The sequence below is a fragment of the Agelaius phoeniceus genome, chromosome 14 (assembly GCF_051311805.1).
Source record: "Agelaius phoeniceus isolate bAgePho1 chromosome 14, bAgePho1.hap1, whole genome shotgun sequence".
Classification (NCBI taxonomy): Eukaryota; Metazoa; Chordata; class Aves; order Passeriformes; family Icteridae; genus Agelaius; species Agelaius phoeniceus.
In genome coordinates this window covers 9795354-9823025 of record NC_135278.1, presented here as the reverse complement: position 1 = coordinate 9823025, position 27672 = coordinate 9795354, and the positions used below count along the sequence as shown (strand labels likewise).

Below are 27672 nucleotides of genomic sequence, written 5' to 3'. Positions count from 1 at the left end.
AGGGTGGCTGTCAGGAAGGACTTGCCAGCAGCACTCACACACTGCTGCCACCAGAAAGTGCTGCTGGCTGTGCTGGAAATGACAGGGAGCTGGCACCTTTGGGGAGTCAGCCGGAGGAGAGAGGAAGAGGCCTTGCTCCTGGTTTTCCTACCCTATCTCAGCAAAATCCTGCTTCCATCTTTGCTGAAACCTCCCAATAGAACCTTCATTCCCCAGCCCTACAGGATCCATGGCCATGCAGGGGACTGGGAGGATGCTTGGCCTGAGTGTCTGGGGCAGGGGAGGGGTGAAATGAAGTGGCTGTGGGGCACCAGGGGCACAGCTTATCCCATGTGCAAGCTGAAGCTGTGACTAATTGACCCAATCCAATGTGCCAACTTTTCACTGGAGAAACTAGTGGGAAGGTTGTTTAAGCAGTTTCATTAGGAAGCCTTGCTGTTATTATTTCTACCTTGGCATGTCAGTGCAGCCTTGGGGGTGGCTGATGTGAGAGGAACACCCCTATTCCACCGTGTCCCTGCATGGCTGTTGCACCATAGCAATTCTTGGGGAGGGGGGTGGGGTCCATAGCAGGAGGGAAAAGCCCTCTGTTTCTCCAAGCAATGGCCCTTCATTGATGGGAGAAGTCACTGTGGAAGATGCTGTGCAGCCTCTGTGGTGTCTTTCTCCATAATTGCAGGGCAGAAATGTTTGGTGTTAGTAGCCACCAAAGCAGTTATTTTGTCAGCTGGAGCTTGCTGTCTCTGGCAAAAGGGATGGCAGGCACCAAACCTATTCTCTGCCTTCTCACTGTTGAAAGTAGCCATGCATAATTTATTCTGCCCAGCTGCTGTCGTGGTAGTTTTAATGCAGACGATTCGGTTACCAGCAGAGCTGGCAGGGACAGGAACAGTCTGTGAGGAGCTGGCTGCAGGTCCCTGAGCCCCTGAAGGTCAGGAAAGGGCAGGTCTGCGCTGTCCCCACCCCTCCCTCCTGCTCACAACCGTTGCCATGTGGTCTGCAGCTCACAGCCTTTCCTGATGGGATAATCCATGGCTAAACCCTGTGAGTACCAGATGGAGTTCAGGCCTGTTCGTTCTCTGTGTTAATAACTCAGAATGTCATTAATTTCTTTCTTATGCGTTGTGGCAGTTTTAGTTGTTGGTTTGTTGGAGTTTTTTAAATGTAGTCAGATGGTGAAGTGAACATGCTTTTCTGAGATCCCATGGGAGTTAGCCCAGTGTGTGTTTGATCATTGTCAGCTTGCAAGACAGCTCTGAGTCCTAGATTGAAAAGCAGAGTTGCTGTCTGAGCCAGCACGATGAACAAAAGTTATTTTTCAGATGGGGAGGCTGCAGCCCTCAGCTCTGCTTTGCAAATGTGAAACCCTGTAAAAGCCAGATGATCACTGATGAAACCCTGCTGCTATAAGCACCTGCTCAAAATTAAAGCAAATCCTTTGCTTACATTTGAATTTAAGCATGTTCTTACGTGCTTTGCTGACCTGAGGCCCACCACTGCCCAGATCTCTGAAGCTAACTGGAGGAAGCAGCAGGGAGTCCATAGTGGGAGATGGGAAGGAAAGAGGCAGCTCCCTCCCAAGTTGAAAGGGATGAGATGTAGGATGGTGCAGGGAGGGAAGATCAGCTGTTTTATTCTTCTTCTGCTATCAGGAAGGTGAGGGGTGAAGCCTGCTGTGGTTGGTATAGGATCCTGCATTGCTGGAATCATGGACTATCCTCAGTTGGAAGGGACCTGCAAGGATCACCAAGCCAAACTCCTGGCCCTGTAGAGGATGGCCCCAAGAGTTGCACCATGTGCCTGAGAGGGTTCAGTTTGTGTTTAGTCATGTGCTGTCTAACCACCCAAGCCCTGGCAGTCCTCTCCATCCCCCTGGTCTGCTTGCATGTGTACCCAGACTACAGCAGCCCGGTGCAGTGCCAAGGCTTGTGCCTCTGTTGAGGCTAGGACTAGATTGGACCTGCTGGAAGGTCTCAGGACCTCATCACAGAGTGCAGGATCTGGGGCACAGGACACATGCAGCTGGTCAGGGGCTGGTTCCCAGCATTTCCATCAAGTTCTGGATATCAGCATTACAGAAATCTGCCATCTTGCTGCACGTTGAAGGCACGTTAATTCTCAGTGTGGTTTTATCAGCAGTTCCTGGTTTCTTGTGTTTGTTTCTGCTGTGGGGTTTTTCATTTTGGAGAAGGGTTTGGCAGCTTTGCCCCAGGCAGTGTGTGAGCCAGAGAGATGGGCATCCACTGCCAAGCCCTGCAGGTGCCAGGGACCCAGTGAGCACTGCCCCATCCCCACACAGCTCTGGCCAAGGAACTGCCATGCAGCCACCTGAAACTTCATTAGAGAAACCATATTCCCTAACTGAGGACTTGTGCTCTTGGTGCCACTGTTTGAGCTTGCTGCCAGGAGCAGCTGCTTTGTAAAGACACCCTTCCTACTCCACAGCTGCCCCTTGTGGGAGGTCTGGATTACACTTGATTTTTAGAGTTGGAATGCCCCAAAAGCTTTGTTTATTTTGACTCTGTGTGGCTCAGCCATTGCAAGGACAGAGGCTGGGTGACGAACAGAACCAGACTTCTCTGCTGCCAGGCAGTGCTCAGGCCAGATGAGTGTTTCAGCCACAGGCTGCCACTGAAGGGTGTTCCTGGTGGTGTGAGTGGGCAGCCAGCTCTGGGCCAGCCCCACTGCCTGCAGCCCAGACCCCCTCCTGTCCCACTGCCATCCCACTCTGTGCTGGGGACACTGGAATGTTATGCCCAGAGAAGGTGGCACTGAGCTCAGGCTCTCATGCTTTGTGACCTCCAGAAACGTAGTGTCACTTTTCCCAGCAGAGCCAAGAGGCCTCCAGCTGGGCAGTTACAGCCACAGCACTGCTCTTGTGGTTTGGTGGCCAGCTGAGAGAGGCACAAAAAGCTTGCAGACAAGTTCAGAGTTTGTCTGGCTACTGCATGAGCTGGAAAGCTCAGCTTTGTCTACTGAGATCTAGAAAGTGGCAAGAAACCAATCCCTTTCCTTGTCACCATTAAGTTGAAGTGTTGAAGATGGATAATTAATTATTTGCATTAGATACTAAAAAAATACTTGATAAAACAAGCTGCTGTGCCTCAGCTCTTTCTTCAGCAGAGTCTGTTCTTCATTGCTGGCTGCAGGAGGGGAGAGAGGGACTTCAGACCAAGCAGCCTGCAGGACTTTGATAGCCTGGGGCAGGGGGAGCCAAATCAAGCTCCCCTCTACCCAGAACCAGTGTTTGCCTTGACTCTCTGCTGCTCTGGCATAAAACATCCCTGGTGCAAAAGCAGGGTGGTGGAAGCCAGGACAGTCAGAGCTGTGCCTCAGCCAGGCCATCCATGTCCCTTGCAGGTTCTGTGGAGAGCCTGTCTCACACGACCTCGTCCCCACAGCCCTCGCCGGCCGCCTCCACCCACGCGTCCCGCATCGCCGACCCCTCCTTCTCAGTGGAGCCCGCGGCTGCTGCTGACGCTGCTGCTGAGGAGACCCCCAGCGAGTCGGGCTCCGTCTTCCTCCCTGACTACCTCTTCCTGTCCAACTGCGAGTCGGGCAAGCTCAGCCACAACAGGTGAGTCTGGGCTCTGCCACATGTGTGGGGCTGGAGCCCCCCTCTGTCTGTCCAGGCATGAAACACAGCCCCAGGGAGCCCTGCCACTCAGAGCTGGCTCCCAAACACAACAGGGGACCACCAGCCTAATCCAATTTACAGGGTGCTTTTCATAGCACAGATTAGTGGTTGAGCATCATACATTGGTCTTGTCCCTTTCCAAGGTGGGTGGCTGAGGATCTGACATGCAGCCTCCCCCCAGACACCTGCTGCTGCCCAAGGTGCCCCAGCCTCCAGTCCAGCTCAGAGGAGAGGGACAGATCTTGTCCCAAACTGGGTGGTTGGGTGTTGTGTTTGCTGTATTCTTACAGCCAGGAGAAAAGGAAAGTCAGGTCCTGACCTCTGTCTCCTTGCAGGTGTGACAGCTGGTCAAATTCAGACAGATCTCTGGAGCAAACATCATCAGACGATGTTTTTGTTGACTCCTTGCAATCCCAGCCCTCCCTGTACCTTGTACAGCCAACCAGCGCCGTGCAGCAGGTCGGAGCCCCAGTGGCAAATCCCAGCGTGGTGTCCAGGAACACAGACATTAGTGGCCCATGCAGTGACTTTTCCTCCTCTTCCCCGCTGCTGGGGACGCCGCTGAGCCCTGAGTTTCAGGCTGACAAGAGCCAGAAGGCGCTGCCCTTCGGGGTGACGCAGCTGGACGTGCTGTCCAACACGCCGCCACCGCGGCCGCCCAAGCCCACACACTTCTCAGACCGGAGGGGAGAGGAGCTGGGGGCCCTGCAGAACGGCCACGCAGGGATCTGCCGAGGCCAGGTCGCTCTGGTGCCCAGAAGGATCTCCTTGTCCAGCCTGGACAACATGAGGAACTGGAAAGGTGAGTGCACTTCCAAGAGCAGCAAAGCAGCACCAGTGTGATGGAGCTGCCCACATGCACAGAGTGGTTTTGACTTCCTGTTGTGCCTCGCTGTCCTCCCCTCTGTGAAATCTTACACCACCAATGTAACACCAAGTGCTCTTTCAAATGAATTAGCAAGCAGGATTCAGTCCCTTAGGTTTGCTCCTGCTGTGTAGAAGCCTCTCAGTATGTGTGCAGATGGGCAGCAGTTTGGCTCTGATCCCTTCAGGGTGCCTCATGCCTTGCTAATTTTCCCCCTTCCTCCTCAGAAGAGAAAGCAGTAGAAAAACCAAAATGAGAAGTCAACCACTGAGTTGGGCAATGCCAGACTCTGTTAATACAGGTCAAAATGTGGGTTTGCATATGGGAAATGCCTCTGGAGCTGTGCTGCTTTGCTACACCCAGTCTGTTCTGTGAGAGCTGTGTGTCTTTTCACAGCTTAGAGTAAAGACCAGGAAGTCAGGGAGACACTGGGGATGGGATGTAATCCTGGCTGAACCAGAGACTTTGCGTGTCCTTGAACAAATCCCACTCTGTCCTTGCACTTGGGTCAGGGCAGTCTGAAAACCTGCTGCTACAGAGCAAGGCAAGGCTGCAAATTCCACTCTGAGCTGAGCTGGCTTTTCCACTTGCTCCTGAAATACCTTTATCACAAACAGGAACAACAGTCAAAAGCCAGAACATCATGGTGTCATAAACCAGCATATGCAGTATGAGAAAACTTAATTACATGGAGCCACAGAGCAGAGGGAGGCAGCTGGAATACCTGGCTGGAAATTATCAAGTATGTTGTAGTGATGTGAAAACCTTCATTTTTGATGAGGAAAGAAGTGTAGGTCTTTAAGGGCAAGCATCCTTTAGACTCCTGCAGTTTGAATGACCAGACAACGTGTGGGGCTGTTAGATCTTGCTCTTAAAGCTGAGAAACTAAAGCAAGGAGATATCTGCTCAGTCTGTGTACAGACAATTCTTGGAAGGTTTCTGGAGAAACACCCATCAGTGGAATTGCTATTCTTAATTATCAGCTACATTTGGTTGCTCCCTGAGAGGTGCTGCTCCAACACAGCTGGTTCATGATCCTCCAACCCAATTTACACCAAAATGTGTCTAAGAAGATTATGTGGCCAAATGTCATGTTGTGCTGCTGTGCTGCAGGGTTGTCTCTGCCTGATGGGGGCAGCAATGAATTAATAAGTGCTGCCACCTTTTCTTACCCTAAGTGTAGCTGAAACCGTTTTGAAGGTTAAACTCTGAATTAAAATGTGTTTAACAAGAAAGATCAGAAAAATAGAGGGAGAAAGCAGCAGCTCCTCACCAGCCTCCCCAGTGAGTGCACTCAAGTTATTAACTTAATTTTTTGCCCTGCTAACCTGCAAAAAGTGCACAGATGTAATTAGCCCAGGGAGAAAGCAGCCTGAGCTAGTGGAAGTGCCATGAAAGGAGGATGAGCTGTGAGGCCCCTGTATCCTGGCACCTGCCACAGCCTTGTGCCTCAATGTCTTTTTGCCAAAATAAATAAATGTAGCTGTCCCAGGACAGTGACTGTGTCTATCTGAAGATGTATCTGCACTAACAGAATTGCTTTGTTCTTGTTTAGCCCTTTTGGCTGGTACCACAAAAATGCCCCCAGTTGCAGTACTGACATTTCTACCATAAGAGCAGGGAATGGATTAACATGGTTGCAGGGATTTGAGGCACTCCCACAGAAAAGCCATTTTCTGCACAGAAAATCCCTTTTCAGAAAAGGATGGTGGTTGTAAGCATCTCCCACAGCTGAATTTCTATGTGCTGAATGCTGGATTTTAGTTTCTTTTGGCTTTTGTTTGGAAAATAAAATTGACCAAGACCAAGGCCCACCTGCACAAGAAGACTGGTGATTGTCTCCATGATCTGGCTGTTCATTCCCCATCACCTTGAGCCCCTTGCACCACATCAGCCCTTCTGGATGAAAAAACAAAGATTTTTTCTCCTACCATTAAGTTCCCCCACACACCACTTTCTGTACAATAACAATTGCTTCCCTGGCACCTTAAAAGGCTTTGAAATAAATATCCAAGAAAAAATATCTATAATAGCCCCTTTTCATATAATTTCCCCAGTTTGACAGATGGGAAAACAGAGAACAAATAGAGCAGGAGCTGCATTTAAATTCTTGCTTGCTTGCTCCCACACCAGCCTTTTTCCCCAACTGTTTGTGTTACAGGAGGCATAAATTGCAGCTGGATTATACATGAACAGGTTCCTTGGTTTCATACTTAAAATAGATGTAATCACTCTTGAAATGCTGCTGAGTTGGATCTGGTCTTAAGTGTCATTGTATTTCCTCATTTAGGAGTTATGGAATCTTTATAAAACTCCAATTATTTTAGAGCCATATGTTTTTCTCCAGAATTATCTCTGTAAGGTTGCACTGCCTTATCCCATTTTTAATCACTTTTTTTTTCCTCACAGCAGACATGGAAGGCAGTTCCCTAAGAAGTCGAGATAAGAGGCTTAGCTTGAATTTGGTAAGTACTCTGTTTGCACAAATTTAAAACAGAAACTTCCCACTGAATCATTTCACATCTGATACTCAATCATTCCTCTCCTCTGTTCAGCAGAAGAATTTAAAAAATGGAAAAAGTGCCTAGCTTTGGGCAACTTCAGTGCTGGCTGCTTTGTGGCTTCAGTCAGCCTTTGAGAGAAGAGGGAGGGAGAGGCCTCAACCCTGAGCGCCCCGATTTTAAAGCAGATGAAGCTGGGTCTGTTATGCCAAGGGTTCCCAGTAGCCTCAAGAATTAAACTGTTGACCAGTAGCACCAGGGCAAATGGCTTATTCCTTGAAAAGGGGGTCTAAAGAAGCCTATCCCTCTGTGGTCCTGAGGGATATCTCTTCTTTAGGACATTGGAAAATGCCTGCTCTCACAGTGCCTGGGATTGAAGGCTCTATCAGTCCACAGCTTCCTGCCTCAGCCTGTGACAGACACAGTTCTAAGCAGCACCATCTCACATCTCACATAGCCAGTCTTCAGCCTGGGGCTGGATGTTGTCTTCTGCGGCAGATCCTTTGCTGGTGCTGGGCAACTTTTATTTTACTACTTTTTGAAAGCTTGCAAGGATTGTAATCGCTCCCTCTCACCAGTCAGCCAGCACTAACCTGCACAAAGTGATTTCCTAATGCTAATTCTCAGTGATCAGAAGTGAGCTGTAGGTCTGGGTTTGCTCTCTCAGGTTCCACATTTGCCAAAGTCTTGTTCATCAGGTGTTCTCCTTTCAGACTTTTTTTTATATTCAGGATCTTGCCTCTCACAGCAGTAATTCTGACCTCATTCTATAGGTCAGAACTGCTGCTGTGAGAGGCAAGTGCAGCCTCGTTGAAGTTGGATGATTTAACCAATGAACTCCCCAGTCAGTTCGGTTCTAGTTTCCAGCAGTGACTCGTGAAGCTCAGCGTGGACTGCTCCAGAGCTCTGGAGGGTTCACCTGAACGCACACGTTTGTGTCCTGTCCCATCAGAGCAGTGCTGGGCTGAGCTCTGGCTGGGAGGTGGGGGCTGGCTGTGCTTTAATGGAGCCCTTTCTGTGTGTCCCTGCTGTGCCCTGTGTTCCCAGCAGCTCCCGGCTGGGAGGTGGGGGCTGGCTGTGCATTAATGGAGCCCTTTCTGTGTGTCCCCGCTGTGCCCCGCAGCCGTGCCGCTTCTCCCCGCTGTGCTCGGCGGACAGCTCCGAGGACAGCTACGTGCCCATGCGCCCCAGCGCCTCGCCCTCCGCGCCCGCCTCCGACTGCTCCCCCGACGGCTACATCCCCATGAGCCCCGGCTCTGCCACCTTCACCTTCCCCGTGGTCAGCACTGAAAAACTCACCAGCCCCTTGCCTGAGCTCCCCTCCGACGTGGAGCCCCCTCCGGTGAACCGGGACCTCAAGCCTCGGAGGAAGTGTAAGCCCTGACCTGAAGCGCAGAGCCTGGGGGTGCTGCTGGTGGGGACATGGGTGACCTCCTTGGACAGTGTCCTTGGCATGTCTGAAAGCAATTCTCCCTCTAGAGGATGGGTTGAAATGCTGCACGGGTGACTTAGAGCACTGTAGCCTGGGATGTGCTTGCAGGGTGGTTTGTGAGTGAGGAAGAGCTTCCACGGCTGCTTCTGCAGTCCCAGCCCAGGGGGCTGTGTAAGAACAGTGCCTGGCTCTCACTGTGACTGCAAACAGCCAAGAGGACCTAGCCTGGGAGAGACAGCAGGCTGCATCCTACCACTCTGAGGAACATGCACTCCTGTCTCACCAGCTCTCTGACCTGCCAGGAATGGGACATCCAAACACTCAAGTACTCAAGCTTGGCGTGTTGGCTGTGGTTAAACCTCTCTTGGGCAGGCACAGCTGTCTTAGTTTAATCAGGAATTTTCTGCAGATGCTTTTGCTGACGGTAATTTTCCACTCCTGGTTTTCATGGCATGTCCAAAATCTGGGTTGCACTTTTAGAGAATATGCTGGGTAAAATTCAGCTTTGAAGTGGAGAAATTGCCTAAACCTAGCCTACAATAAAGCTCTTGGGGTTGCAGAACTACAGGGTTACTCAGAAATTGGTTCAGGCAGTGGTACTATAAAGTGGGGACAGACATTTAGACCATCACCATGAGGAAAAGCAAATTCATATCCTTTCTTAAAGGGCCTTGAGAATGGTGGGCACATGTACATTGAGTGGTGACAGGGATGGCCCTGATCCCCATGGATAGGACCTTTTTGTTTAGAACACAATCCAAAACCTGTTATCACCTGTAGGCTGAACCAGCCTCTCCAAGGCAGCATATACAGAGCATATTTGGGGCAAGTGTATGTATCTTGTGTGGCATTTGGTCTCTTTATGCCCACTATATTTATTTTAGGGGGATTGGAGGACTTTGCTTTCCAGCACTGACCGAAGAGGTCATTTGTTACTGATTTCCTTCTTGGTTATGTTCTGTGAAATACTCTGTTAGTTTCTTTCTGTTAATACAAAACTGCATTTTTCTAAACAGTCTGTACTTTTCATTGAAAACATAGTTATTTTCTTCTTTCTTACAGCACGACCACCTCCTCTGGACTTGAGGAACCTCTCCACGATCCGGGAGCATGCTGCCGTGACCAGGATGTGGACTGTGCCTTAGTAAGTCAACAAGCAACCTGCCATTCCAATCTTCTGAGCATCAGCATGGAATAGAGTTAAAAATAACTTACCCCATCCCACAAGAAAGATTCCTGGCAAAGTCCACAAACAGAAGTTCCCCAAGGTTCCTTCAGTATCCCCCAGGCTTTTGCTCTGAAAAGCAGGGCTCCCTTTCACAATGGGCAGCTCCAGAGAATTCAGTGTTGTGATTTGAAGGTTCCTTTTAACCTGGAGCTGGTCTGCACTCTGGTGTGGCTGCTATGATGTCTAAAAGCTTGGCATGCCTAAACTATGATAGAGCCATTTTTGCTTCTTAAAATTATTATGGCAAAGTAGAACCAGATCAGATGAAGAGCTCCCTGAACTGTAGACTGGGTGTAGAATTCTGCACTGCCACACAGCAGTCCAGACTTGAACTTTTGGCATGACCTTTTGTCACTAGAAATTAGTTATTGGTAAAACAAATGCTTTTGATCCTGAAGCCCAGGTAGCATGAACAGATGATACTGTTGGGCTCCAAGGGCAGCAGAAGACTCATCTTCAGGGAACTTGTGAGCAGGAGAGGCCTTCAGCCTGCTGGCTGGGGTGTCTTGGCACAAAAAAAAAGGCAGCTGTACTGAAGTGTGTGTGTAAAAGCCAGAAATTCCCACCAACCTCCTCTGCACACTCTGGGCACTCCAGAAAATGTGGGGTTTTGCTGGCATGAGTGCCAGACAGGGCATTTCCACTCCCCCATTTCAGGTTGTCATGTGAAGGGCAAAAGAGACACAAGATGAGCAGTTTCTCAGTTGCAGAGCCCTCTCTCACATCCAGCCCAAGGCTGGTTAAGCCCCTTGGCAGTGCCTGTTAGGGAAAGCCAATACCCTGCCTCCCCAGCACCCCTGCCAGAGCACTGAGGTTAATCAGTGCTGACACAGTGCAGAGTCCTGAAAGATAATGAGCTTAGAGTGAGTTTGCATGTTTTACACTAACAAAAATAAAAAAGAAGTTATGCCCAAAACTAATACAGCAAAAGGAATTATGCTGTTCATGCACAGAGAGGCCATCTAATTTCCTATTAACCAAGCCCATTGTGCTTGCCTGTGGTAATTTATTCACCATGCACCTCTGAGAGTTGTGTTCATGGGAGAGATTGCCTTGTGCAAGAGCTGAGTCACAGCCATCTCCACAGCACGGGTGGCAGGTGTTGACACTGTGCAAAGCCAAACCGAGTTCCTTTGCATGTGCCTCCAGCAGCTGATTAATTCACATCAGTCTCCAAAATGTGGATACCTGCACAGCCAAGTAGCTGCCCCCATCATTACCCAAATGAATGATAGCTCTGTGCCTCTTGTTAGAGAATTGCTTCAATGTTTTATGGTTTGTTGTACCAGATAGCAAACTTTCATAAATCCCAGAGGAAAAAATCAACAAAATCAGTCAGCAATATAGCACACTATTTCTAGAACTAAGGAGTGGCTTTGGACATCCTCTCCACAAAGGCTGCAGCCTTAGTGTGAGTTTATTCACCATATGGACTGTGTCAGGCTTTGGCTTCATTTCAGTGCATCTGTAAGATGCTTCCTTAACCTCTCCTGTGTTTTTCTTCATAGCAATCGAATGAGCTTTATCTCACCAGAAAGAGACAGTATTAATTCAGCAAGAATATTTGCCAATTCAGTTTCCGGAGAAGAGGAAGAAAGTTACATTCATATGGTAATGTCATTTTCACACAGCCATCCTTTGCTTTATTCTGCTCTGTCACATTGATGGAGAATGCAGAAGTTTGTTTTCTAAGAAAAAAAACGTTGAGGAGGTTTGTCCTTTGCCTTCTGGTTTGTTTCTTTTTTTTTTCAAATGATGAAATGGTTTTAAACCCAAGACACTGGGACCAATTTACAGAGAGATAAGGGAAGCCCTTTTCCTGCTCTGCAGAACTCAGCTGTTCGCCCACGAATGTTGCTGAACAGTTCCAAGAGATCACAGGGATCAGCCATATTTACATGAGAACTCATTAAGACAAAAGAAAATTAAATCTTTTCACCTTTTTAAAGTGTGCCTTGCAAAATCTCCTAGGAAATAACAGAAAGCCGTTAGTGCACTTCCTAAAGAAACACACCAAATATTGTGCAGAAACAGAACTCCCATTAAAGTCTCATTGCTTCTGCTTTGGCTGGTGGCACTAACCCCACTTCCCATCCCATGAAAGAAGAACATCTGGCTTTGTGGCTTCCTTTTTTTCATTTACTCTTTAGCCATATCTTGCAAAAGATCAGAATCTTGTTTTACTTTGAATTTTAGGTGGAAATGGATCTCAAATCCGTTCATCTGAACCAATGTCTACAGATCTGCTTCATAGCCAAAGCCCAATACCAATAGCTATAAAATATATATTGCAAAACTGACAACAGTCTCCATAAATCATAGTTTCAAATTTTAACCCACATCTCTACCAGACTGAAATCTGCTCAAGAGGGCACTTCCAGTTGTAACCGTTCCCTATTTGGTTTTTCTAGTCTAGAAAAACCTGACATATGTTTGTGGTTATTTGTGATTTTAGGAGAATAATTGTCAGTTCCTGGATTTTAACTGAATTTTCACCATTTCTTCAAATTCATTGAATGATGATGTTCAAGTGGGCACCCCTGCAAATCTGAGCATTCTGAGGGCTTGGATCGAGAAGCTGGGCACAAGCCCTTCTTGATAAAATTGAGTGTAAATCAGCCTGTTTTGACTTTTTTGCCAGAATTATCAGAAGAAAAATGTTCTCACGATTTCTTTATCCCACAATTATCAGTGTTATGCTGTGGTTAGTAACCAAATGCACCCTTGGCTTAGACAGAGGGCCCTGACTGTTCTCATTCACATTCTGCCAGGTGAATCTCCCAGCTGTGATCCTGTTTCCTTCTAGGATCATGTTTTTAGAGCATTAAATGTTTTTCTTCTTTCCTGACAGGAACACAGACAGGCCACCTCTCCATACAGTGGTGCTTTTCCATGGACAAGGAAATCTAACCTTGATTACTTAGCACTGGATTTTAACTCTGCTTCCCCATCCCCTGTGCAGAAGGTAGGAGTCATCAGAAAAACCCCACAGCCTCCTGCCTTTTTGTCTGCTGGGAAGAAATCCAGACCCAGGTTGCATTCTGCTAGGTGCCCCGAGTGCCATGATGAAGCCAGTCCTGTTTCCAGCTGACTGTGTTTGTGTCAGGCCCAAGATTAACGTGACAAAAGCATGGTGAGGGTGCTGAGGTGTCCTTAGTGTGGCTCACAGGGATGCTGCTAACATGAGCTCAGCCCAGGGTATGAGACTGCTCTGGGAAGTGCAGCCATGAGGGCTCGTGGGCCAGCAGGTTGATGCTTGCAGGATGTCTGCATGCTCCTTCATTTTCATCAAGTCTCCACAAAGCCTTTCCTGCTAGTTTTCCAAAAAATCTCTTTGTAGTAACAAGTTTGCAGCCTGTGATAAATCCATGGGGTAAAACTGTACCATCTCTTATAATCTGGCAAAATGGGCATCTTTATTCTTACATCACCAAAACCATTTCAATTTCTTTTGCAATGCTGAGAAAATGCATTCCTTGTTCCAAAGAACTTCTAAGCTGCCCAAGTGGTGGGTAGGTATGACTGCAAAGCAATGAAGTGTTGTCAGTTCGGATCATTTTATGTCCTGTGTATCATTTTCCCCATACTCCCAGATGAAAAAGACTCAAGACTCTTAAGCTTTCTTATTTAAACCCTCACTGTATCTAAAATCAGTTAGGTTATCCCTGCAGCAGCATCTCTCAGATGAGGAGAGAATGATTATCTGCATGGAAATAGCCAGTACAGCATGTTTCCCTCACTTGCTGGGCTGAGTGACAGGGTGACAGATGGATAATTGTAGCTAAAGCAGGCTGTAAAGCAATGCTTTTGTCAGCTGATGTCACTGTGAGCTTCAAGGTGAAGGGAAGCAGTCAAGGAATGAGGGAAAGGGAAAACAGAAAATCAAGCTAAGTTTTACTAGCAACCCTTTTCAACCTGAAAATTAAAACATTGTTTTTTTCCTCTCTGTCCCATAGAAACCTTTTCTGTCTGAGGAACAGAGAGTGGACTATGTCCAGGTAGATGAACAGAAGACTCAAGCTTTACAGAACACTAAGCAGGAATGGACAGATGAACGACAATCAAAAGTATAAAGGAAGAAGATTTGGGATCTGGAGGGGTTTTTTTTTGCACTGGAACCACAATGTTAATGAAGCAGCTATCACAGGAGAGCTCAAAGGAAGAGAGAGTTCTAAGATGCTTACAGTCTGTAGAGGCATTTTTACTGGAAACCTTGGATTTCAGCTGGAAGAAGTATGTTGAGTGAGTGAGTGGTTCACTGATGACTCAAGTAATGCATTAGCCTTTTACTGCCCTTGCCAGTGTGCTCCATGGTACCATTTCCTGGCATGATTCTGCAACGAGTCATACACTTAACGTTAACAAATCCACTACAAGTTGTATTAATCTAGTTCGTCCTGCCTTCTCCCTCTGTTGCATAATTCCTAGTTGCTAAAGCTATTTTTTGATATTCCTACAAATGCTGCAGGTGCTCGGAGTGCTTTTGTGGCAACAGGCATCTGACAGGTTTTGGTGACTAATCAACTAAGGGCTAAAATACTGAAACAATAATAATAACTTTTTGAATATATAGTGCTTAAGCAAAGAGAATTTTGAAAAATATTTTTCCCCTGGGTTTAAAAGGTCTGGCTGTGAGCTGAAGCTGTCAGAACTCAAAACAGAACTACGTGCCCATGCGACTGAAATGCGTGGTCTGTGACCCTCTGGATGGTGGTCCTTGTACTCAGCTTCTTCTCTCCATTGTGGCTCATACCTGTCACTTTTCTGTCTGATTCCTACTGATGTTTCCTCCCCTGTCTTGGGAAGTGTCTTCAGCACAGCACAGCTGCTCTTCTTGTAGGAGGCTGCAGCCACACAGCTCTTGGCTGGCCAAAAAATAGAAAGGGAAGCTGTGAGCCTGTTTCTGCAAGCCTTGAGAGAACTGGCAAAGGATCAAGACTGCTTTCATCTGAACAGCAGAAGGAATGCCATTGGAATGCTGGTAGCAGTCGTCAATCTGATTGTTTCACTAGACCCACCCCAAAATAAAAAAGAGCATTAGGAAGTGCAGTGTGCTCTGGGAGGCCAGGAGCCTGCCAAAACAGGACAACAATGTGCTCACACAGCATGAGGACCTCTGGGCTCAGGAAGCTTATCTACCTTGGGACTTGTTACAGGCACTATCTCAGGATGACATGTGTGTGTAGTTTATAAGATATTTAACTTTAAACACTTGGCTGTGGTCTTTATTTTACAGTGGCACACAGCCACTTGACTCATGGAAGTTGGCAGTGGTGCTGAGTGACCCACGCTGGGTTTGGTCTCACAGGCTTTGCTCCTGTAGGTGAGTCCCAGTAGCCATAAGAGGTCTGATCCTATCAACAGGGACAGACAGACAGGACCCTTACAAAAGATTTCTTCTCTGACAGTGCCAATTCCCTGGCCTCCCTTCATGTGCCTGTTGTTACCACTCAGTTCATTGCTGTAACCTGACATCCTAAAAATTCTAGGTCATAGAAATGCCATTTCAGAAACCACTGGCATGTCAAGGCTCCTACTCAGCTTGTTCCTTACCCCCTGTGTGCTCCAATCATTCTGGCACTCTGGGAGGCCATCGCTCATCCCATGGCATAGGCAGCATAGCTAATAGAAACACAGTTTTCCTCCTACCTCAAGAGAGCTGAAGGGCTTGCAGGTCTCACTGCTTCTTTAGCCCAGCCCCTGGGGATCTGTGGTGACCAGGCTCTCACTGGATTACCCTGCAGGAACAAGGTTCACCAGCACCTTCACTGCCTGGGGCAAACGGGGCACCCAGGCCTGCAGTGTGAAGTGTCCTGGACCAGAGCTGCTTGGAAATTGGGGTGAGTCCTGCAGGTAGCTGACCTGCTGTTCCCTCCTGCCCCACTCCTCCCCCCTCACCAAAGCTCTCAAATTGAAGTTGATGTTCATAAAAATTTTGAAAGTAATTCCTACTTTTCCACATGCATCTTGTCTGTCTGGTGTGAAATTTAGTTTGTTAAACGCAGCTGTTTTCTTCTCTAACTGACTTAGCAGAGCTGGGAGCACCCGTGCCCTGGGAGTGGTATTGTGACAGGGGAGAGGCAGTGGAGATCTGCACCTGCACAGAGCTGTCAGAGAGAGGGAAGCAGGGGAAGGCCACGGGTACTGAGACCTTTGCCTTTCTGCTCAAAAGAATTGCCTTTCTTTCAAAGTGTGCAGATAACACATGTCACTGAAAGCTCTTGGTATGTGCTGATGCACTGAAAGGGTTAAAAGACGAGCTAAAAGGCATTTTAAATTACAGACAGACAACCTCCACAAGGGGTGAGTGAAGTTATGTTCTGCTACTGCAGATCCCAGGTTGTGGAGTGATGGAGCAGCCTCTGATGCAGATCAGAATCTCATACAGATCAGCTCATGTTTGACTGGAGTGTTTCCTTTCATGCTGTCAGAAAATCTTCTGAAGTGGAAAAACACCAAGTTATTGGAGACAACTGACTCACTTGTTATTCTAGTTTATTGTAAAAATATTTAAACTTCAACAAACCTGGCTAACAGATCATTCAGAAGTTTAGAGAAGAAAGAGCTGTATCTGGATTTCTACTCCCCTAAAAGGACATAAGCATATAGCTTGGCAGGGACTGTCCTTAGAGGAGAACGGCCCCTTTCAACTTCCTGTGTCCCCTGCTTGCCCTCACAACACTCTTATCTTGATCAAATGCTGCTCACCGGTTTCTAACTTTTAACTTAGAGCTAAGTTTGAGGGTTTATTCTGATTTTTCATGTGATGTCCATTTTTACCAGCTGCTACAGGGCCCATGACCTTCTTTGCAGGTACAACACATGAAACAGAAGCAATTAAAAAATACTGGGAAAAAAAATTAAAAGCAGAGCAGTCCTTCTCAAAGGCTTTTTTTCCTTTTTTTTTTGGGTCAAATTCCTCAATTCTTCAAAGAGGGTAAAGAGGAGCAGGATGGTGGGAGGATGGCAAAGCCAAATCTGCTGTGGCCACCTCACCACTGAGGATTTGGGTGTGAGGGGAGCTGCAGCAGCCACGACTGACAAACCTGTGGGCCAGTACCCATAGAGCAAACTGCTGGCAGTGGAGGAGTGTTACAGAGCAAAAAGGAGTTGCTGTTCAGTTAAGGCTGCTCTTAAATCCTAATCCCTTGGCCAAGAAGAAAAGAAAACATGAAAACTGAGTCAGCTTTTGACAGTGTCATGACTGAAAATATAACCCAGGCCAGAGCCCTTGGTTAGTACTGGCCCTGGGGCCAGCCAGGCACACTCCTGATGATGATCTCTTTTTGCCATGGGTCTGTTACTTGTGTGTATTTTTTGCAAACGTGTGGTGAGAGCTGATGCAGAGAGATGCTCTGCACCTGAATGAGCACAGAGTGGCCAGTGGTCCCTCAGCAAACTCTGCTGAGGGAATTGGCACTGCCCAGCCCAGGTATTGTAGTGCCTTCTCCAGCACTGCTGGGGCCTCTCATTAAAAATAGGGAGAGCACTAAATGGGCAGAACTGTTTTGGTTTAATTGGAAATGTCACCTTGTGGAGTTGCTGCATGAAGCTTGGTTGCAGAATTACATGGAAAACAACCAAGCTCAATGGTTTGAGTCCTGTGGTTATTGTTGGGTTCCCCCCACTGAGGTGTTTAATATGGCCTTACTCTCTCCTTCAATGACTGCACATTTGACCAAGGCATAGCAGGTCCACAACTCATTTGCTTTTTGGACATTTCCCATATAAATGTCACATTTCTAATTCCTTTATGACAGGAGGCAGCATTAATTTCCTTACTGGCAGAAATGAACACTTAACCTGAGAAATGCCAGCAGCCATGTAACTGGAGCAAGGTGTTTTCAGCCAGCTCACTTTGCCAGTGGTAGCACCTGCTTTCTTCATTGTCACTAACTACATCCTCGATGTAGATTTTGGAGTTGCATTCACTTGCAGTAATTCAGAAGTTCAGTAATTCAAAGACCATCAGATGCTGTGATGAGAACGAAGTACAGGGCAATGCCTTCCCTTTGTCCCCCCGTTCTGCAAAACTTGCTCAGGTTTAAAAAAAAATGAAAGCCACCAAAATAGCAGACATTTGCCATGTCAAAGCCAGGATATTTTTTGTTTTCAAATAAAAATAAACTTTTTTTTGTGCAAATGAAGCATTATACTTTTTTTGTATTTGTAAATCTGTGGGGAAGCATTAAACAGTCATCTCTGTTACGAAGGGACAAGTCATTGCTAGAGGGAAGGGGCTCACCTTCCTCATGTTTCATTGTAATGTTTGGTGTATATATTTGTACATTAAACTGTATCTTTTTTTCTAATAAATTAATATAAAAGGTAGTTGTGATCTTTAATTATTTTGGTAAGTGAAGGTGCTTATGGGATAAGCTCCCACATCTTTCCAGTTTTACATTCTCTTATTAGGCAGTGACTGGTTCATATAAAATATTTGGATGCAAGTTGAAACAAATTTGCAAACAAATGTCATATGCCTGTGTATCAGAGAGATTATCTGCAGAGTAACAAAGAACTGTGAAGTTGTGACTTGGACTCGTGTCTGTGTCCTCCTGGGACAGGAAGAGCTGCAGTCCCCCAGTCCCAGCCACAGCCAAAGGGCAGGAAGGGGCCACAGCTCCTGACCAACCATGTAGAGCACGAGCACAAATTTATTCAGCACATGCTCCAGGCTTGGATTCCAAGGCTGGTTGTTATTTAACCTGGTCTTTTAATTGGTCTGTGCTGGGCAGTGTAGTTGCTGGTAATACAATTTCCACATGCAGCAAGCCAGGGGATCCTTTCAATGTGCTCATCCTGGGATTTGGAAGTTGAAACAAGGCAGTCCATGGGAGCAGAGCTGAGCAAGCCTTGCTGCTAACAAGCCAGGTAGTGTGGAAATAGTTTATTTATTGCTTCAGGCAAGTGCCACTTTTGGATCTGCGTGCGTTGTAATCTGGCTGGAGACACAGCGTGGGGATGGAGGGAGGTGGAGCGCTTGGAGAGCCCTGATGGAAACTTGGCTGCTCAGCTCAAGACACACAGACACGTGTGGCTCAGATAAGCCCTCGCCTGCAGGCTTGATAGAAGGGAACTCCGTGACATTTTGTGTTTGGTCTTCAAGGGAGGGCAGGTCAGACAAATAAAAGGTCAGATAAAGTCTGACTGACGTTTCACTGCTCTTCCATGTGCTCTGCCCAGCAGAAATGGCAACGACCCTTTCAGCAGGGAGCACTTCCCAGAAATGAGCCCTCCCTCAATGCCCCTCCTCCCAGAGCCTCGGGGGGAAACAACTGTGTCAAAAAACAACTGCATCAGCCCTGCCACCGTGGGGTGAGCCAGGAAGCTCTCACACTTCCACACCTCCATGCAAAGTGCTTTACTGATTGGATAATAATAACAACAATAATAACAATAATATGAAAAACTGACAGCAAAATGTCTGGATATGTAAGCACTTGGCTTTATAGAGGCTGGCCTCGCTAGTTACATCTGCATTTTTAAACCACATCCAATATTTCCCTGAAGCAAAAAGCCACAGAGCAGCCAGCCAGGTAGCAAATCCAGGTTATCTTCGTGGGGTGTGAAAAACAAACCTCTCCAAAAAGGCAGTAATTCTCCATCATAGAATCAGAGAATATACCTTGAGTTGGAAAAGATCCACAACAAACACTGAAGTCCAGCTCCAGGTCCTGCACAGCACAGCCCCAAGGATCACATCATGTGCCTGAGAGCCTTGTCCAAACTGCTCTTGAGCTCTGGCAGGCTGAGTGCTGTGACCACTTCCTTACAGAGGCTGTTCCAGTGCTCACCCTCTGGGTGAGGAACCTTTTTCTCATATCCACCCTCTCAGCCCAGCACTTTTTTGTCTCCTCAACTCTTCTGGTTAAAGTGCAATTGCTTTGGTATTTTTTAGCCAGAGCTGCCCAGGAGAGCATCTGCCTTAGAAACAGGCATTCCTTCATAGTCCTTGGGCTCTGTATCAGCTCAACACAACAGTGGTGATTGCTCATTTCTCTCCAGGAGATCTCCGTGATTTTTGGCAACAGAGCCATACTTTACTTCCAGTTTTTCATGTGGCTTTTGCAGGACAGTGACTTCCCCCAAGCCAGTGGCAGTAGCAGAAACAACACTGAATTTGTGGGGTCTTGGTCCTGCACTTTTGCTAGCAACTTATGCAGGCTTCACACTGTGTTTTGACAGGTCTTAAGATCTGCATTTCCCCATCAAACAGCATCCAAAGCTCCTCTTCCAGTTGTTTAGGGCACAGAGTGCAGAGGGACTCAGGGGTTATACATATTTATGGGAGCACACTGGGAGCCAGGGGTACCACATCCAGCACAAACAAAGGATGCACTGGCAGAGGCTCAGCCCATTCCCACCTGGGGAGCTGATCCCAGGCCCTGTTGTAAATGCAGGAGGGAGCAGGGAGCAACCCAACCTTTCATTCACTGTCCTGTTTTGTTCTACTTTGATTTTCCTTTCACATCCAATTTTAGCATAAGCTCATTGTTAAACAGCCCCAGCATCCTGCTCTGACAGCTTTGGGATCTTGGCATATCCATCACTGTGTAAGAGCCTGAAAAGCCCTTGCTCTCTGGTGGGCTCACACTGAGGGCCTTAAAGCTTGGAGCAATTTGAGGGGGTGTTTTCATGGCATGTGTTTGTGGTGGTTGTTGCACTTCAGTTTCCTCCTTCGTTCAGAAATTCCATTCTTTGTCAGGAGCTCAGCTTCTTGGAATTGCCTCTGACTGCTGCTATCTTCACATGGCTGGCTTTGCCACTGCTGCTGTCATTTCTTAGCATCCTTCCCAGCACAAGCAGCATGGGGGAGACCTGCTCTGTATTTTCCCCCAGAAGAGGAAAACCACAGACCCCTCCCATGAAGCATCCTTTCTGCTTCTGTCACTCTGCCAGCACCTTGGTTTTCTCTGGGAAGCCACAGAGTATTTTGTAGAGTTACACAACAGTGAAAAGGACAAGACATCAAATACAGGCAGCACTGGCAGGTGTCTGCAAGCACTTGAGGAGGTGCCAGAAGGCAAATAGAGCTTTTTCCCTTACATTTCCAGATCAAAATTCAGAACAAGCTTTAAATGCAACCTTTTATACAGCCTGAAAGTGAGAATTCCTCTACAGAAAGACATGGAGCACTGAGCAACAAAGGAATTCATTAAATCCCCAAGGTCTCCATAACTCTTCCATGTCTCTGTTTAGCATTAATGTGGCTTTCATGAAGCAGCCAGGCTTATCAGGCAAAGGGAGACAAAGTTTACAGGAGGAGTCCCAGTGGGGCTTGTGTGTCCCTACTGCAGTGGCATCCAGCTGATTTCCCTGCCACCAGCCCCAATGGACACTGAGCTGTTCCCCTTCCCACCTGAGCTGACTGAGGACGTGCCCAGCCAGGGGCTGTGACAGCTGTGCCCATGAGGGCTGCAGGGACAGACTGACCCTCTCCTGCCTCCTGCTGCTGCTGCTCCCCTGACAAACAGCCTCACACCCACAGGGCTGTGTCCAGGCCCCTTGGGGCCCCAAAAATCCAGAGGCTGAGAGATTTGCCCTTGGCCACAGGATCAGGTGACTCAGTCATATCTTAGGGTATGTTCATTTAGACTATGAGGAAATTATTTTAAAGCCTTGAGCAAGCCCAGAGTACTGACCCTGGCAAATGAAGTTCCCCCATAATGGTAAGGGCTTCCCAGAAGAAAATTTATCTGGCTTTTGGTGTAAATTTCATGCATGAAGATGAGGCAGGCAGCAGAACAGCAAGGCAGGCTGTTTACAGTTCAAAACAATAGATATCTTTTTAAAAGTGTTTTTAAAATAAAAAATAGAAGATTCATCATTTCTTTGGTTTAACTTCCTCCACAGTTAGTCAGAAATCATCAGGAAATGGCACCGAAGGAAATCCGTCCCGTTCTGCCTGCTCAGCACAAGGAATGTGCTCACCCCAGGACAGGGGAGGGGGGGCTCTGCCCTTCAGAGCTGAGCAACTCACCAGAGACAGCTCAGGAGGGAACTTGCATGACATGTAAAGACAAAATGACAGGGAGAAAAAATAAAGATGGGTTTCCACAATCAGCACGCTCAGAATCTGACTTTTGCACCAAATTAAAATTTGGAATAGCCAGAAATGTCAGTAATTCTTTTTTCCATGTTTATATATGGGGAAAAAACCCCAAGATGAATAGCCCTTAGCTATGGACATTATCTGTCTTCCCAGAACCCAAAAGCATCTCAGCCACCACTGGTGGCTATTGCTTAAGCAGAAAATGGGGGAGCTCATCACCATGGCTGGTTATTAGGAAAAAGCAATCACAGCACAAAGTATATTCCATGACTACTGAAAGTCTTTGCCAGCACCAAGTGCTTTCTTCACCAAAGTATTCTCCTTTTTATCTCCCCTCTGCTGTTGGGGTGACGGCCACCAGGCCACACATGATTTGAACAGCAGATAAAGATTCTCTCTAGGCCTTTTGAAGGGCAGATATTTGCATGCTTTCCGAGCCAAAATAAAAGGTGATGGCTTGGGATGTGGAAGTTTTGTTCCCCTGAGCTCCTACCCACTGAAGCCTTGGGCAAAGCTGAGGGGAAATCCAGGACTCAGGCCCTCAAGTTAAAGCAATTCACCTGGATTTGTTCTCATAAAGGGCATTTTTCATCAACTGCTTGGTAACAAAATCAGTCAACATGCTGTTCTGGCTGATGTTAAATTGGCTGTAGAATCATTGCTGCCCTTGCCTGTTCCCAGCCCCACAGTGTCCACTGCTAAGGTCCACGATGTCCAGTCTGCTTCTACCAAGGCTGAGCAACCCAATTTGGATTTATCAAAGCCAGAATTTCTGGTATGGGTTGTTGTTTGTGCCACCAAGTTAGACACACAGGACAGAGCTCAAGGACACCCTTCAGGCAGGGCTCACCTCCTCCTCCCCATGTCTCAGGCTGTCAGACACCTTCCTTACGTGCTTCTTCCTCACTTCACAGCCCATCTGAAAGACTCCCAGCCCTGAGGGCCTGCCAGTGGAACAGTACATGCTGGAACTGAAAAGCAAGCAGACCTCTATCTGTATAAAAGATTTTTATCTCTGTAATGGTATCTATATATAGCTTGAGGACACATCTATGTATCTAGTCTCAGAAGCAGAAGGCATCTGTCTCCTACACTGGGACACAGAGGCATGTGGGGGCTGGCCTGGAGCTGCACTGTTCCTCAGGGAAGAGCAGAGTTTGCATTTCTGTGTCTGCCTGGCTGCCCAGGGCCTGCTCTGCCATGCCTGTGCACACCAAGATCTTGGAGGCCGTGCCCACCCCAGCAGGTCCCTGCACTGCCTGGGAAAGGGACAGGAAAATGCCAGTTTTCCCTGTCACCTTCCCTGTGCAGAGCTGCCCGGGGGCAGTGTGACCACCAGCAGCAGCTTGGGCTGTGACAGGGATGGTGCAGAACTCCAGCCATGGTGACTGCAGTTTCCAATTGCATTTATTGCCATGGGAAATGTGCTCTCTCTGCTCTCAGGGCCGTGTGGGTCTGAGCCCATGCTGTGGCTCCTGGGGTCAGGCTTTTAAGGGACAGTTAAGACAAATAAGGTGCAGCCACCTGTAACAACTCTGCTCCTGATCAGGTCAGTGAGGGATGGCTACAGCCAGGTTCACTCAGTTCCCATGCTGTCTGTGAGACCCATTGCAATATTGGTCATGGGTTTTGGTTTGCTAGCAGTGGCCACTACTGCAGAACTGGGATGGCACTGGTGACACCAACTCTGCAGCTCCTCAGTGCCAGTGCTGCTGTCACAGGGTTCTGGCACACAGCAAGGCAGAGGTGTGAGCACTGCATTAGCTGGAAATGCCTTGGTACAAACATCTCCCCTCCAGTGCTTGGGCTCCTTGTCCCAGGGAGATAACCAGCAGTATCAGGCTGTGCCCAGGCAGAGCAGGGTGCACCAGCCACGGGTGGGAACCTGCCAACACCCAGAGCCTTTAGGGTGGAAGGGCCCCAAGCTGCACCATGGCTGTCCACTCCATGACAGTTTTGCATGCAGGAATCTTTGCAGTCCCCGTTTTTGTAATTTTTGCCGTTTTACCTTCTGAAGCAGGCAGAAAGCTGTCCATGTTAAGGTAGTTGCTTTTACCCTGTGACATGGGCACTTGTGTGGTAGCTGGATGGTTCCCCAGACACCCCATGGTGGGTGGTGTTCCTAGACCAGACTCAGAGATATCTGAGCCCCAGGAACACCCACCACAGTTAATCCTGCTCTGATGTTGGCCCATCGCCCCCCACTCCAAACCCACAACCTCCAGGGGTGGGTGGCACCCTGGTGAAGGATGGCTCAGCTGATGGTGTTTGCAATGAACTCCCTCTCTGGCTGCCTCTGCAGCCTCACAGCCCCAGGCCCTTCTCAGCTGGTGCCTGAAGAACAAAGTGATGCCATTTCCTTCACAAGCTCAATTCACAGGCAGCCCTGCTGTGGCCACACTGCCACTATCAGTTCTCAAGTGGGGTTTTGCTGCTCCCCCCATGCAGGGACACAGAAGCTACCATCACCTTCTCTGTGCACTTTCTGCTGGGTGCAGAAAAAGACTCTTTCCATGACACTGCAGAGCCCAGTGCCTGTGACTGCATTGCCCTGAAACACCAACCCCACCACTGTGTGAGGAATGGAAGGCTCATCCATCACTAAGATGCTGTGTGTGCTTGCAAACTAAACCCCACACTTGCATTCATCAGAGAAAAACCTGCCAGAATTGGGGATTCATGAGGGGTTGCCTGTACTCCCTTTCTGTTTTTTGCTGATTAATTTTATACACAGAAGGAGAATTCTTGCAAAAAACAAGACTGAGGTTGTGCTGTGATGTTTAAGGGTGTAGGGATGATGAAACCCAGGGGAAGAGGGGATATTGTTGAATAAGCATGATGGAAACCAAGCAAATGGCTTTTCAGCAAACAAATGTCTCTGTCACTGCCTGCACACTCTCAGCCTGCAAAACCTTAACCCTTCAAAAAACAATAGGAGCCAAAGCAACTGATTATAATGCAAAGGCCACTTCATAGCTGTGAAAATAATAGCAATAGGCAGCTAATAAACATTTTCATTTTAGCTGATCACAAAGAAAGGTGAAATAAACCCATGTTTGCTGAGAGCAAAGCATGTGCACAGGCTTGTGCTGTTAACATGTGTGTGTTCCACACTTTGGAAATGTGCATGAAATTTGGCCACAGGGCTTTCAGCAGTAGCCAGAGCATCCTTGTGCCAGCTGCCTATGGAGCACAGGGCACTGTCCTGTGCTCAGCATTCTTGTGCCCTGAAACATGTCCAGCCCTTGACATTTTTTTCCCTCCCAGGCAATGTGGTGGACAACAAAACTTCACCTCCCTAGCCATGCTACCTAGTGAAACCAGCTGTTTTATAGCTGATACTTGGAACACCCATTCTCACCTCTGGGATGATGATGGCTTGTGTAAAAAGAAGGGAAGAGTACAGAAAGGAACGTGGCACTCTCTGCTTGGCTGACTTTCTAAAAATGCCATGCTCAGCTCTCTCATCTGCATGCTCAGCACAGCAGCTTCTCCCAACCCTGCCAGGCTGATGGGATCTGATTTTCAACATTTTCCTGGAAGATCATTCTCCATCCATCCATCCTCTCCCCAGTAATTCTTGAGCCCACTGCCCACCTTATTTTCAAATAAGTAAATGTCTTGCTTGCAAATTTTGTGAGAGCAGGTAATCAGGCTGAAAAAAACCAAAAGAGGCAAGAGAATGAATGAAACCCTGGAAAAAAAAAAAAACTTGATTGGGAGTTGGTGGCTATTAGAGACCAGAAAATCCACTCTTCACTTAAGGTTTCTCTCTCATGTGGATTCACTGGTGCCTAGTAAAGCATGAACTTCCATTTGACTTTTTCCTGTGGTTAGAACATTTGCAGTGTGTGGCTTCTCTGATGTCTTTTAAGCAACAGAGTTGTGCTGCAGCCTTGGAGAACTCAGTCTGCCAGTCCCCCAGCATAAACCATAAACCCATGGAAAATTATCCCTTCGTTTACCTAGTAGTTCTGTGGCACATGGGGCTGCTTGCAAGATGCAGCATTTCCCACAAAAATGGAAATTTTTGGCAAAAGGACAAGTGGCAAAGGCAGGTTGTGTATGGTGGGAGCCACTCCATCTGACAGTACCAGCTCAGGCTCCCTCCTCCACTGTGACCAGCCTCTCATCTGTCTCTAGAGCCTCTCAGTTACCTCTGTGAAGACCCAGTTTTGGTTAAATTCTTAGTGCTTGTGCTAAATTCTATACTCAAGTATCTTTTTTGGTTTATTTCAGTTTGTTTAAAAAAAAATTAGTCCCACATTCAAAAAAGATCCATCTCTTGGACAATTTTGAAACCACCCTATTTCAATGTCATTGATTTGGTGCTTCTTCTATCAGCAAGGTATTGCAAACAAGCATTTCAATTTCAAAATACTTGTAATTCTACTGTTTGCATCTAATTCTGTGTCTCCCTTTCAGGATCAGCTTTTCAGAGGCTTGTGAGCACTCAGTAACACAGTGAGATGCCTTGATGGCATCTCACAAGTGCCTAAGCTCATTTGTCCAAGCCTTTTTCTGGTTTGTTCAGGGGGTTTTTTTGCAACTCTAGATAAAAGGTATGTGCTGCCCTTATCTTCCATTTCACTGACACACTTAAGGAACTGAAATGGAAGATTTTCCTTTATAAGCATCTGTAGCTTTTTCCCTCTTTATTCCTGCTTAGCCAAATGTCTCATTTTATTGTTATTTTTTGTCCCCATTTATTTCTTTGGTATGAAACTAATGCCTGATGGGCTGTAATTTCCAGGAGTACTTTAAACTGATTTTAAGACAAGCTTGATTTCCATTGGCAGTGTTATATTTTTTTGGAGGCTGTGCTGCTAGCTCCTTCCTCTGTTGCCATGGCACAGCCCCCCCACACACACACCCAGATCCTTTTTCCCCAAGCCAGGTATGCTCCTTTTCCTTGGCAGGGACAGAAACATTGGGAATCTGCTTTGGTCCACAATTTGTATAATTTGATTAGGCTGATGATTTCAGCTTTCTTGCTTCTACAGGTTTTATTTGTTCTATAGTTAAAATGATGAGTGTAAGGACAGGGAATGGCTCTCGTGGTCCTGACCAAGGGTTCTCCAAGCTGCAGCCTCTGAGGTTTCTAAAACAGCTCCAGCACCTGCCTCACACCTTGTCTTATCACCCTGAGTCCCCTGTCACAGACAGGCCCCAGGAATGAACCCCAAGGTGATGGAAACAATGAATGAATGCATTGGTCACCTGTCAACCCAAACCCTCTGAAGTGTTTGGAGCAGGGCAGCCATGCCATTTCCTCAGGTGACAATTACACCTCCTTAAGTGTCTGCTAACGCCAGCAGTGACTGAATCAGAATTGCCCAGTGTACACACACACACATACACACACACATATGGTACATATGGTTCTGGAAAATAAACAAGGTTTGTCCTGGGACAGTCCCAAAGCCAAAACTGAGCCCTCCCCCCTCAAACCAAGACTAATCTTCCAAGCCTAAGCCTCGATCCTGAATTTGTATGAGATACCGTACTCAGTTCCTGCTTTTCAAAACCCTTCTCATAAACCTACTCAGGAAGTAACAGACCAAACCAGGAATAATTCTATTACACCAATTGCATCATATTGTAGTATTTATTTTGTTTTCCCTTAAAAAAAACCATTGAATGGTAATGTTAAACAGAGAAGTCAGGCAAAGGAGACTTCCATGAACCTTGGTCAATTGCTCAGTAGATGGAACCAGAACAGCTTCTTCACCAAACAGAAACTCTTTCACAGGGAAGTACTTCAGAAATCTTCTCAAATCTGTTGTTATTGACAGCCTTACACCTGCAAAGAACACGAGGAGCCTAAGGGCAGGAACAGCAACCAGCTGCTGCAATGGGAGCCACGGGAGTTCTGCCTTTCTGCCTCCCAGCAATTTTTGCAACTGTGGCATAACTCCAGATTAGTTTTTCCTTCCCTTTCTTTCTTTTCCTCT

The 27672-nt window shown here is 47.3% G+C and overlaps 1 protein-coding gene across 3 annotated transcripts in view; it reads left to right on the top strand.

Moving 5' to 3' along the window:
- The window catches only part of GAB3 (GRB2 associated binding protein 3), a 65730-nt gene extending 47736 nt beyond the window's left edge, over positions 1 to 17994 (top strand). The window contains exons 3-11 of one of the 3 annotated variants that reach the window (XR_008534982.2): positions 3361 to 3577; positions 3973 to 4439; positions 6912 to 6967; positions 8127 to 8376; positions 9498 to 9579; positions 11172 to 11274; positions 12515 to 12628; positions 13620 to 13896; positions 14287 to 17994. Coding sequence is in view for 2 of the 3 variants with exons in the window: in XM_054641156.2 (XP_054497131.2) it covers positions 3361 to 3577; positions 3973 to 4439; positions 6912 to 6967; positions 8127 to 8376; positions 9498 to 9579; positions 11172 to 11274; positions 12515 to 12628; positions 13620 to 13736 (1406 nt within the window). In the remaining variant the exon portion in view is untranslated. Of the gene's footprint in view, positions 1 to 3360; positions 3578 to 3972; positions 4440 to 6911; positions 6968 to 8126; positions 8377 to 9497; positions 9580 to 11171; positions 11275 to 12514; positions 12629 to 13619 lie in introns of all 3 variants that reach the window. The other 2 variants (XM_054641157.2, XM_054641156.2) reach the window with 2 other exon arrangements.
- The last annotated feature ends 9678 nt before the right edge of the window (positions 17995 to 27672 follow it).